Raw genomic sequence first — 13,529 nt, forward strand, 5'->3', positions numbered from 1 at the left:
ATCGAAACCACCATGAGCCCTCAGCACAGAGCGAGCTATGGAAACGAACTGATTCAGTAGCAACAGAGAGGTGTTTACCGTTTCAAAAGCATTGAGCATCATTAAGGGAAAAAACGTATCAAAATAGTCGTCGTAGTCCCGAAATCTGGCTGGAACTGCGGCCACAATTGACTGAAGGAGGCTTTCCGGCACCCCAAACTGGCTGAATCTTGCAAACATCTCATAGGTCCACTTTAGGACCTCTTTGTTGAAAACGCTATAATCTCTCTTCTGGGTGTTAACATGGTTTCCTTGCGGGAAGCGCAGGCGCTTCTCTTGCCCAGCGCAAATCCCATAGGTTGGCCACGGCTTCGCAATTTCCACAGCATGGTTACTTGGGACGTGCTGTAATTGAGGATGGTTGTTTGAATTCCGAGGCCCCAGAACGTTCATGAACGACAAGTGCTTGATCCCGTCCATCTTTAAAGTCGGTTTACTCTTCAAAGGCAGAGAGGGCTTATGAGTGTTCTCCAGGTCCTTGGTGAGGCTGGCACTCCTCGAAGAACTGAGGCTGAAAATTTTTGCCGTCGGAGCTTTGGGCGGAAGAGGCTTGACGAAGACGTGGTCCAGAGCGGCATGCTGTAAGCAGTACGTCCCTGCTTTATTAACTTTCTCAGCACACCCAGCATGCCTGCATATGTCGGTATTTACAAAGCGGCCCTGCAAGGGGGTCTCAGGAACATTTTCCGCCACGACTATGCCATTTTCCACTTGCGAACAGATCTCCATATCCTCTGGGACTCTCTGTGTTAAAAACAGGTCATCATCTTCTCCGCCGTCCTCGTTTAATTTAGATTCCGTCTCTTTTGAAACCGCTTTATCCCAAGGGGTAGCGAAGGGAGACGAAGGGCTCACGGGGTCCGTTTTAGCACCTTCCGTTTCAGCGGAGCCTAGAAAAGGCGTGACAACTGCTGCGTTTTCTTCAACGTTCGTATCAATATTGGCGGACCGACCAGTCAATGAGAACTCCTTGTTCCCTGGAGAGACAGAGGTGGCCTGAACTTCCGCTCTCTCCAGCGAATGCTGACGAAACTGCTTGCTTCCGCCGTCTGCGGAGTTACTGAAGCGCTCAGCTCTCTCCTTCTGAATTTCATCTGCAGCCCCGCTTGCAACCCGTGGAACAGTCTGCTTGGAACCTGCCTTTTTGGTTGTTTTGGGCGGCTGATTCTCAGGACTTCTTCCATGAGTCCGCTGACCTCTCTCTGTGACGTTTGGTCTTGATTGTCGGTAGAACTGCAGATCTTGGCAAGCTAACATTTTTCTATTTTTAACGGCCAGACTGCGAGCTGGAATTAGCTTGGACTTGCGTTGATGCGCGAGACCCAGCTCCCCAGCGGCTTTGCCGTAGCTGCGCAATTCGGCGAGACAGTCTAGAGAACGCTGAGAGAGCTCAGCAGCCCTACGCGGTGCTTTTTTCAACCCGAGTTTTTCCACAGTCAACGTCGGCCGAGGATACTCATGAACTTTCTTCGGCGGGACCACAGCGGGGGCAGACCTGAAAGTTTTGATCTGTGGCGATTTTTTGTGGTGAGTATTTGGTTTGAGATTTCCTTTCTCAGCTCTCTTCTTAGTCATATTAAGCAGTTGGGGTTTTGCTGGATGTTTATTTGCCCTTGTTTTTGATTTTTCATCAGCGGATCTTGATACTGAGGAACAAGCGGAGGTTGATGGGCTGAGCAAACGTTGATTTTCGTGCCTGGAACATTCTCCATCAGAATCTGGAAAAGACTCTCTGTTCTCTTTGCTGACAGCTGCTTCCTTATCGAGCTTTTCAGCTCCGCCGTGTTTCCTCGAGTTTACCTGCAGCTCAAAAGCCTCTGCCGCTTTTTCAGTGACCTCTTCCCCAAGATAGTCGGTGTCATAATCTTGGTCGTTTGTTTGCTTTCCAGTCTCCAAGTCACACTGTATACCGCTGTTTCCTGGTTTTCCTGGTAGGCCCTGTTCCTCTGGGAGGTCTGCCGCCTCCTCATCCCACTGGCTGTCTTGCCAGGCTGAGTAGATCTCATCCTCCGTTTCAAACTCAAAACACTGCGATTCACATTCTTCAACCAGGAGAGGTGAATTAGAGGCAGGGGGGAAATCCTGACCTCCAGATTCTTCCACCGCACCACCAGACTGCTTCTGAAGACTTGTGTCTATGTTCTCTCTCTCTTGCCCACTTGCCCCAATCCCTTTCTTTTTATCCTCATCTGAAGAAGAATCAGAAATAACAATGATTGGATCGCCCGGTTCATCACCTCCGGATGACGACTGGTTGCTCTGCCTGTCGGAACACGATCTAACAGCACCTCCAACTTTCCTCCGAATGCAGCTCTGCTCATGCACGGGGCTTTCTTGGCTCGAATCACTGGGAAAATTGATTCCTTTGGCATAGGCTGCTAGGGACAGTCTACTGAGGTCTCTATCAACCTGAGAGTCCGAGAGCGGGGTGGTCACAGCAGCCAATTTAGTTTTTATCAGCTCCTTCCTGATCACTGAATATGGAATGTTTTCATCTTCGCTGCTACTGTCTTCCAAATCAAACTCTGCTTTTGAAACACTGCTACATTCTGCCACACTGTTTATGGATTTCTTGGGGGGGCAGAGCGGCTTGTCTTCAGAAGCATCACCTGAGCTCAACTCCGGCTTGCGCATGCTTGACGAGCCACTCATTTCACCTGTCCGCTCCTCCTGACCTCTACTCTCGTCTTTGACGGACTGCTGCTTTTCTGTGATTGAGTCAAACATGGGAGCTCCTCTCTTATTATTGTTGATGAACTGCTTTAATTTAGAGGTAAAGCTGGACTTCTCCAATAGGATTTTGACGTTTGCAAGATTATGCAGGGCCACGCTGACCTCTGAGCCACTGTGGCCATTCCTGCCATCGCAAACCTTTTCAGGAGCAGGCAAACATTTGGAAGTTCTAGACCTTATCTCCTTTCCGTTACTATCAAGGGTCCCTGGATTCTGGAGGCCTTGCTCAAAGTTACTTTTGTATGTGGAATTGCTCTCCCTCTCCTTCCCCGGGTCTTGGGGACTGTATTCTTTATTCAGGACATTCTTGGGTCCATTTGCTAACTTGGAGCAGCCCAAGTTATCCCCTTCCTGTACAGATCTCTCTTCTGGCTCTTTCTTGATGAGGGGCACAGGGCATTCTGAAATCTTCCGCAGAGTCTGGTCTCCGCAAGAGACTTCCCTGCGTTCCTCCCGCAGACTAGAGGCTCTCCTGGGGGACAGGCCTTGCTGGCAGACTTCATTCGCCCTTAACGGCAGATGAGCGGTCTGCTCGGAGGATGCGTTCACTGGATGCCTGTCGCCCCACACATCTTTTTCTTGCTTTACTGAAAAAAGAGGCGGGGAGATACAGGCTGCAGCATTCTCCCCGTGGGAGGCGGCAGTCAACCGTTTGCCATCGATACTCTGAATGAACCTCAGGAGGCACGCTTGCAATTCATTGGTGTCGTCGGCGCTCAGCTGCCAGCCCTGAGAGACGTTGTCGTTGCGCAAAAGTAAATTGAGCTTGTCGAGGAAGACTTTGCTGCTGCCCTGTTGCCCCTGCTGGTAGGCCTCTTTCAGAAGGCTCCTGATCAGCCTCATGCAGATGAGCTGGACGGAGCACGGTCCCTGCGACGAGATCGCCCCTCCGGTCCTCGGGAAGCTTCGGAGAGCCCCCTCGCCACCGGGTGTAAGGGCTGTACTGGGAAGTTTAGCACATTTCACCACGGCCTCCACCCAGAACTGCGAGCTGACCCACAACAAGTGCAGGCACCCTTTTGACAAGTGGAGCTGCACCACAGAAACCAGGATCAGGATGAAGCGTTCGGACGCCTTGTCGCAATACTGGACGGCTTCACCGAAGACCCGGTTGATTTCGAAACACAGGTGGCAGATGACCTTCATGATGTAGGGGATTCCTTCGCTCAGGTCCATGAGGGAATGGACGAAAGGGATGAACCACAGGAACGTGCTGCTGTGCCACTGCTCCTCTTGATCGGAGTCGGACTGAAGCATGCTGGCCAGAGCGTGCATGTCCTCGTGCAAGTTGCGCAAGTAGTCGGTCCAAACAGCTGCAGCCTTCCACCCAGCTTCCTGAAATAAATACATACCAGAAAATTACTGCTAAGCGTGTACCAGTTTCAGTTTTATTTCAGTTTTATTATTATTATTACGGCCATTAGGCCAGCAAAAAAGAGTAGAGAAGAACAAGAAAAAGGAGGAACAATAAACAAAAGAAAAATCGAATTTGTACAGAAATCCACGATACAGAAATCCACACAAAAAATATCATCAGCTTGTAGCATTATTACGGTCACCCCTCATGTGGCAGATGCGGCTCTGAAGGTCCCAACATGATTCTTCTCTTACAATATGCCAGCATACAAAATTTAGCTACCTGCTGAGATATAAGAGAAACTCGGTCTTCCAGCAAAATTCTCACAAGAACTGAATAAGAATTAACTCTAGTTAAATTTCTGTACTGGATAAACAATGGATGAATTAAAGCCTCCCTTTCCCCTTTATGGAGTTCACAATGCAATAAAATATGTAATACAGAGTCCACTTCCCCTGAGTTACAAACACATAGTCTCCTATGTCGTGGGATTTTTTTTTGAAGAATCTGCTTACATAAGATTGGCTGATGGAAGAGCGGCAAAACGGGCCCTTGAAATGGCCCGGTGGCATTTCGTGGATGTTATCTATTATTGGACAAGGTAAGGGGCAGCTGAGATACCTTACCCAAGATTTTAATGGATTTATATAACACCGGTAACAAGGAGGAAATCTGTTTGCGATTTCAATATCTACATTGGAGCCTGCTTGATAAGACCACATGGCTGTTGCTCTGCAATGATCCAGTTCCAATAGTTGTACAGGATCCAAGCCACACTGTGTGCTAAGCGTATACCGTTTTCCCCCCTTCCAATCTTAGCGAGCAGCGGTGCTTGCTTCAGAAATGGCCCCACCCAACTTACAAGCCTATCTTTGCAATGATGGGCGCTACAAACTCGCTTGTCAAAGCAGCTGAAATGCATGATAATGGAGGGGGGATTGAATTGCATATCCAGTATCAACCTGCCTCATGATGAATTACTATGGAGGATGCTACTTTTGAAAATGACACTCTGCCCCACTATTTCTGTTCTGGCAGGATGTCAGGTTCTTCTGTTCTACTCTACAACAGGACTGCATTTTCAAAGCCTCCCGGAGAAACAATAAGCTACTGCAGTATCTTTACCTTTTGGGGTTTTTCTGTGCAATAGTTATACACAATCTGGCTGGAGGTAATCATATCATCTCCATAGTCCGAGAATGGCTCAGTTTTAGTCCTTTAAAGAAAACACATTAAGACAGACAAGTTTTAAACCATATGTAAGTCTCGGCTTACTTTCATTTAGAACATGCCCTATCCTGAAAGAAGGAGAAGAGTGGAATAAATTACGACTAACTTCACTGAAATATCCCCCTATCCAGTTGTGGGATCCAAACATTATAATAACAGGTTCTGATGGTGGTGGGATTCAAACAGTGGCGCCACCGCACACACACACACCTCCAGTCCCTATTGGGCAGGGAGGTTGCTTTAGTAACCCCTTCTCGGCACTCAGAAAAAATTAGTAACCCCTTCTAGAGAAGTGGTGAGAACTGGTTGGATCCCACCTCTGCCCCTATCTCTTCCTGACTTAACCATAGGACTGAGAAGTTATCCCATACCACCATGTAGGGCCTGCTAGATGGAGCTGTTCTGCCAGGCCTTCCTATCGTGCCACCCGGATTAAACCATCAAGTTTTATCATGGCCTCTTGTGGGTTTAGATAGAGAAGCCGCCATCTGGTTTTTACAGCTGTTGACGTGTTTCCCTGTGATTGTTGTTATGTTTATTGGGTTAATGTATTAAGTTGGAATGTGTTTTATTGTGGGTTTTGATGTACGCCTGAGCCCTGAGCCCCTTCGGGAATGGGCGGCCTAGAAATCCAAAATAAATAAATAAAAATAAATAAATGCCTTACGGTGAAGTTGGTAACTTGTTTTCACATTTATTTATTTATTTATTTATTTATTTATTTACTTACTTACTTACTTACTTACTTACTTACACTTACACACACACACACACTTTAGGCTTTTATACCGCCCTATCCCTGAAGGGCTCCGGGCGGTGTACAACATGTGACCGAAAACAGTCATAAAACCATCATAAATTAGTTAAAACCTATAAAAGCAGCGGAAGACTAACTATAATACTGATAATTATAAATGTAAGTGGCGCCCAACTACCTATTATTAAATCCTTTCCCAAAGGGAGGAACGGCGAGTCCCATCAGATAGTGTAAGGCCCAGATGTAAGAGCCAAGAAAAGGGTCAGTTTATCACTGACTGCTACCAGACACCTAATGCAACCAAGTTCGTTAAAACACAAATGAAACCCATTTCTCAGAGAGCCCTGTTTCTATTTATAAAAGCCAGCTCCCGACATTCTAGCCACCACCGTTTCATTCAGTGTACTGTGTCACTGACTGAGGTCAGTTCTCCATATAATAAACTGTTCGATCATCATGCAGTTGTTCTTAACCTCTGCAGAGCCAGGACTCACTTGAGCCGCAAGCATGTGACAGGAAGGCAGGTAACATTAAAGTTATGTGACAGGAAGAGCGATGTAAGGACTCATCAGTGGCAGCCCAACAAACAGGGGGTCAGGAAACACAAGCCCAGCACCACAGAGAGAGCCAAGCCAACAATCAGAATTATGAAGGAATTCCCTCCATCACTGAACTTCACTATTCTGTTGCTCTTCTCAGCCTGCACACTGGACATGTGTGAACAACCACTGAGAAGAAGGCAAAGCAGATACAATAGTAAATAGGAGCCAGACTAGTTTTACAGTAGCTCATTGGTCACTGCTCCACATGTCCTAAGAAGTCGTTAAGATTAGTGCGTCCCAGATTCCTAAGAGCTCATGTCAAGTGGAAACAGTTTGATTCTATGGAAACTTGGTTGTTCAGAAGAACCACAGAAATGGCTGAGAATTGCCCCATCTAAGAACCTGGATGATAAAGAGACGAAGTGGACATTACTTTGTCAAAGCAGCAAAGCTGCAGGCAATTTCATGTGAATCGCATATAAGACAACTTTATGCTCGACAACAGCGCCCTCTTGTTGAGAACTATTAGCTGTAAATATTTCGAGAGAGGGATTGTTACGGTGAGTAACATATCATACTTAAAAACAGCTTAGCGTTTACAAAAGCAATGTTGTAAATGTTTTTATTTTATATGTTTGTTTTGCAGAAGAGAATCCACAGAATTTTTGACTGCAAACTCAAATAATAAGAATTGTATTGTAAGTAAATATTCATAAGGGTTTGATTATGTGGCCATTTAACAATCACCATAAATGTCTAATGCATTCTGTTTATTGTAAGCGGGGGCTGAGGTTAACCAGCACTGGTGGTTAACTAGCCCCACCTTTTGTGTTTATGTTGAAACAGCTACTGATATATGAAATGCTATCTTGTACATTTGTGTACTTATTTCAAAATTGGCAAAAGTTTTCATGGCTGGTTTCAACTGGTTGTGGTGGGTTTTCCAGGCTGTGTGGCTGTGGTCTGGTGGATCTTGTTCCTAACATTTCGCCTGCATCTGTGGCTGGCATCTTCAGGGGTAGTGTCACAGAGGGGAGTCTGTTACACACTGTGTCCAGTGAGAAGGGAATATATACCCCACTGAAACATTCCCTTCTCATTGGACACAGTGTGTAACAGAGCACCGTCCCTATGAGGAGCACCTTCCCTATGAGGAGAGGCTGCAGCGTTTGGGACTCTTTAGTTTGGAGAGGAGGCGTCTGAGGGGGGATATGATTGAAGTCTACAAAATTATGCATGGGGTAGAAAATGTTGACAGAGAGAAATTGTTCTCTCTTTCTCACAATACTAGAACCAGGGGGCATCCATTGAAAATGCTGGGGCGAAGAATTAGGACTAATAAAAGGAAACACTTCTTCACGCAACGTATGATTGGTGTTTGGAATATGCTGCCACAGGAGGTGGTGATGGCCACTAACCTGGATAGTTTTAAAAAGGGCTTGGACAGATTTATGGAGGAGAAGTCAATCTATGGCTACCAATCTTGATCCTCTTTGATCTCAGATTGCAAATGCCTTAACAGACCAGGTGCTCAGGAGCAACAGCCACAGAAGGCCATTGCTTTCACATCCTGCAGGTGAGCTCCCAATGGCACCTGGTGGGCCACTGCAAGTAGTAGAGAGCTGGACTAGATGGACTCTGGTCTGATCCAGCTGGCTTGTTCTTATGTTCTTACCCCACTGAAACATTCCCTTCTCATTGGACAGTGTGTAACAGACAGATGCTATTAAACTTTCCCCCACACAGCTACTATTTATTTATTGGATTTATATCCCGCCCAATCCCTGAAGGGCTCTGGGTGGGTTACAACAAGCGTAGAACTTTAAAATACAGCTCTCAGCTCAAACTGGCTGAACACATCATGAACAACCAGCGACCCATGCTGGAAAATGATGCTCTTCTCACAGTCAATGGGAGGCAAACCTTTTCTTGCCCAAAGACAGTCTCCAACCGGGGCCTGCAACAAACCAAGATCTGTCCTCATATCTACTCATTCACTTGTTCATTTGCCAATGTTATACATGCCCTCCAATGTCAGCAGTGCCCTTCCACTCAAACACTGTACATATAGCTCAGTCTCTGCTGCCTGCGCGATCTCCGAGGCTTCAGCTGTCCCTTCCTGAACCACCGCTCCCTTTTTTTCTCCAGTCTTCGCAGAGTTCTTCAATTTTATTTTTTTGTTTCACATCTCCCGCCTGCTCCAAACTCCGCTCCTCTCACCTACCCTCAAACTGCGGTTTATTACCAACTGTTTCAACGGTATATTCAGAAGTCTTTGTTGTTTCTTTTATACCAGGGGTCTTCAAACTATGGCCCTCCGGATGTTCATGGACTACAGTTCCCATCAGCCCCTGCCAGCATGGCCAAGTGGTAGGGCTCATGGGAATTGTAGTCTATGAACATCTGGAGGGCCATAGTTTGAAGACTATACAATTATACAATTTATACAATTATACAATTTATACAATTAAGATTTTGTTAAAGCTTCTGTTTAAACATGGATGCTTGCAATTTTATTAGTTGGCTTTAATTTATAATCTAGTCATGTTGCTACCTCTTTAATGCAGCCAACTTGGCTTTTAACATAACTCCATTTGTTTTAGTTCAAAAAAAATCCCCCTCCACGTTCTTCAGAGAGGCATCCAGCAACACTAAGCAAGAATTCTCCCTTTTGCTCCCATTGCAAGCTACAACGGCTACGGGAAATGTGATTTTAAATCACAGCTATATTTTTAAAAGCTTTACATGCAAAAGAGCAAACCTCCTGCAACTCTGACGAATGCGCTTGATTTTGTTCTTGTAACTTGGACTGTTGATAATGGTTTGAAATGCCTGGATTGGGTCCATCAGCTGACCCCACACTTTGGCCCCGAGCCGATTCAAAATCACCATGAAACACTGCAGTGCTGGCCAGAAAGGGTCCTGCTTCTCATCTGGAAAAGATAACCCAAAAGCATCCTCAGACCGGAATATCCTGCACTTAACCACAAGGTGGCAATCAGCAGAAGTTTAACTGCCTCGAGCAAAACACAAGGAGTCCTACGCAGTGGTGGAATCCAAAAATTTTAGTAACAGGTTCCCTCGCCAGCCCCCCCTCAGCAAAGGGGGCAGAGGCGTACCTAGGCAAACTTGAGCCCTGGGCAAAACCAAACTTGACCCCATGGGCAGCCACCCCACCACAACCCCCCCCAAACTTTTTTGCACGAGGTCATTTCTAAATCATCATCACATTATAGAAAATCCCCCAACTCACAAATCTGAATACAGCAATGGTGAAACACACAGGTTCTTTGATCGAGACTGGTGAGATAAAAGGTATGAAAGGCTGAGAATCAATGAATTGCAGTACCTGAAAGGGATTAACCCAGTTCAGGGAGTGACATTATTAGTCGCAATTGCTATATGGAACCTTCATGTTCAAAGGCAGTATGCCCCTTGGGGAGGCGAGGGCGTGGAGATGGAAAAGAGGACCCAATTAGTAACCCCCTCTCGGCACACACAAATAATTAGTAACCCACTCTTGAGAACTGGTGAGAACCTGCTGGATCCCACCTCTGGTCCTACGCAACCAAAACAAGTTGTAGAGTAAGGAACAGGCAAACAGCAATGTCCAGGGATACAATTTCTTTGTGATGGGAAAGAACAGTTTACTTGAGCCAGAGAAACTCTGGTATTTCACATCACCAACCACTTCAGGGCTCTGCAATCTGCGGCTCTCCAGATGTTTGTGGACTACAAATCCCATCAGCCCCTACCAGCATGGCCAATTGGCCATGCTGGCAGGGGCTGGTGGGAATTGTAGTCCCTGAACATCTGGAGAGCTGCAGGTTGCAGACCCCTACACTAGATCCTTTAATTGGAGATGTCTGGGATTGAACCTGGGACTTTCTGCCAAGCAGATGTTCTACCACTGAACCAGTTTCTTCCCTTCAGGTATTTTTTAGATTCAGAGACCTTTATTAGGCATATACAGCACAGGGAGAGTAAGGAGTAAATCCAGTAGGGAACAGTAGGAGGAGGAGGAGAGGAGGAGGAGGAAGAAGAAGAAGAAGAGGAAGAAAAAGGGGAAGAAGAGGAAGAAGAAGAGGAAGAAGAGGAAGAAGAGGAAGAAGAAGAAGAGGAAGAAGAAGAAGAAGAGGAAGAGGAAGAGGAGGAGGAGGAGTAGTTTGGATTTATATCCCCCCTTTCTCTCCTGCGGGAGACTCAAAGGGGCTTACAATCTCCTTGCCCTTCCCCCTCACAACAAACACCCTGAGAGGTAGGTGGGGCTGAGAGAGCTCCGAGAAGCTGTGACTAGCCCAAGGTCACCCAGCTGGCGTGTGTGGGAGTGCACAGGCTAATCTGAATTCCCCAGATAAGCCTCCACAGCTCAGGTGGCAGAGCTGGGAATCAAACCCGGTTCCTCCAGATTAGACACACGAGCTCTTGACCTCCTATGCCACTGTGATGCCCAACTCAATGCCCAGAGGAAAACAGAAACGTTTCAGGATCTTGGGCCAATCAGGCCTGAAAGAAAATTAATATACCATTAAGGTACAGCAAAGTATTTCACCCCCAGGGGGGGTCAATGATGACAGCCCCTTCTGCATTTGTTTTATCATTGCGCAAAATGGATGCTAACTGATTACCCTCCGTGTGTTTCTCCATTGTGGACAGTATGGAATGCATGAAGTCATTCTGCTTTTCTGGGCCAAGTAACAGGGAATCCATCGCCTGTTCTTCCAATACCGAAAGCAACATGCAGATGCCTAGAAAATGAAAATAATACAAGTTTACAATTTGCAGTCAGTCTTTGTTTCAAACCCCCCAGCCTCCCAAAAGTAGGTACAAGCTGCTTGCACTGTATAATCCAATTTTAGATTGTAAGCTCCTGGGGGTAAGGTCTGTCTTGTTGTCTTGTGTTACTTTGTGAAGTGCCATTTACCCTGATGGCACTACTTAATAATAATAATAATAATAATCCTTTAATGGCATATATATAAATTATACAATGGAAATTAAAATTGGCTGGTAAAAAAGTTTTTAAAAAAACAAGCACCACGAGAGCTGAAATATTAAGCCACTGAATTGGGATTGAGTCTGCTAAGCATTTGGGAACGTTCAGTGATGACAACACACAAGAATCTAGCAGTTTGTTCGATGGTAACAGTTGAGTTGCTGTCTAACAAGAACAACGTTTTGACAGCATCTGTAGTGTTGCCTAGATCAGCTAAGAGAGGGTTAAGTAGTCTTTCCCGCTATACAGCATATAGAGGGCAATATAATAGAACATGATGGACGGTTTCTTCAAGACCAGGATTGCAGGTGCAAGATCTATCAGAGGATGGAAGATGGTGCTCTCTGTTGTATTGTCTGGTAGAAGGAAGAACGTTGCATCTGGCTAAGGTGACAGCGCGTCTCAGAGCGGGCTCATGTAGGAGATGTAGATAGTTAGCAGGAGTGGGAAAACGAGGCAAAATATGCAGATGGATTGGAGAGCAGGTTTTATTTGCTTGTGGATGGCACTACTTAAACCACAACAAGACAGAAAACAACCGGAGACCGCACAGTCAGCCCTCAAAAACATTTAAAGGAGGCTATACAGCACATGTTTTTTAAAAACCTCATCTTCCTCAGGAAGTCACACCTTGAAAAAGCAATGGGCATTAATGTTTCAGAGGCCCGATGTTGCGGTGGAAAGCAAAGCAGCAGCGAACAACACACAAGCAGTTGTGCTGGAGCACCTTTCAGCTCCATCTCTGTTGAGCTGTGCCCCTTTTATTACGCCGTTTCAACATTACATCACTCCGCAAGTCCATTAACAGAATTAACCAAGTACACAATTTACCACTAACAAGGTTTAAAGTTCACCTCTGCTACAGACTAATTAGGTACTTCCAGTGAGCTACAGCTGCCCCTTTAGTGAATTGCAAGTACAAAAGATGACAAGTAGAGATGGGAAATTTATGGCCACTGTCCCTTCCTGCTTTTAGTCCAGGGGTGGGCAATTATTTTTTCCATGGGGCCGCATAAGAAACAGAAAATATTGTGGAGGGCCGGGCCAAAAGGCTGAACTCAATTCTGCATAATAGGGGCTGATAAGTGACAGACAGGTGCACAGATCAACTTGGAATCAGCGGCGACAGTTCTGCATACAACACTATTTGGCACAAAGAATCACAGGCTTAACCTACCTGCACAGTTGTCCACTGTGACCATCAAGCAAGTGGGGAGACTTAAGTCCCTTGACCTACTTTTTTCATCGACTGGCGCTTTTGAAAGCCCCGCAGAAGCAGGCAGCCAAGGCAACCGGCTTCTGCGGGGCTTTCAAAGGAGGGGATCGCCCCAGAAGCCACTGCGCGAAGGGGGAGGGTTAACGTGAGCAGCGCGGTTCTAAACAGGTCCTCTTAGGCCAGGGCCAAGTCTGTCATAAGGGCCAGTCAGGGTCATCCGGCGGGCCAGATGTGGCCCCCAGGCCATATAATGCCCAGGTCTGTTTTAGGGTTTCAGATCAGATTCCCCTTTGTTCAGGCCTGTCAACCTTAAAAAGCAAAATGTATATATATGGCCAGGAGGCGGATATCTGCAGCCGGCCTGCTACTGTAACCATATTAATCAATCTGCCCTGAAGATTGGCATCAGACACTTAGCCAGAGCCCCAATGAACTCATGAAGCTATGTCCCCCTTCAGCTTGAAGAGCCGATCTGTGAATTTTGTGAAATAAGAGTATATATCCTCTTGGTGTTCTGCTAAGTCTCGCTTTCTGTATATTTTGTTTGAACTACAAAAAAATAACTTAATCATCCCTTAAAAATAAAAATAACCTATTCCTCAGGAAGCCAGGCTAAACTGAATATGTTGAATGTTTGTCAAAAAGGATATCGAAGAGAT

The 13,529-nt window shown here is 46.1% G+C and overlaps 1 protein-coding gene across 1 annotated transcript in view; it reads right to left on the reverse strand.

The window, feature by feature from the left end:
• Positions 1–13,529, reverse strand: part of SETX (senataxin) — an 83,254-nt gene that overhangs the window by 31,130 nt on the left and 38,595 nt on the right. The window contains 4 exon segments of the mRNA XM_048512157.1: positions 79–4,107; positions 5,255–5,345; positions 9,420–9,591; positions 11,287–11,406. Coding sequence (XP_048368114.1) covers positions 79–4,107; positions 5,255–5,345; positions 9,420–9,591; positions 11,287–11,406 — 4,412 coding nt within the window.

This window comes from Sphaerodactylus townsendi, linkage group LG12, assembly GCF_021028975.2.
Source record: "Sphaerodactylus townsendi isolate TG3544 linkage group LG12, MPM_Stown_v2.3, whole genome shotgun sequence".
Lineage (NCBI taxonomy): Eukaryota > Metazoa > Chordata > Lepidosauria > Squamata > Sphaerodactylidae > Sphaerodactylus > Sphaerodactylus townsendi.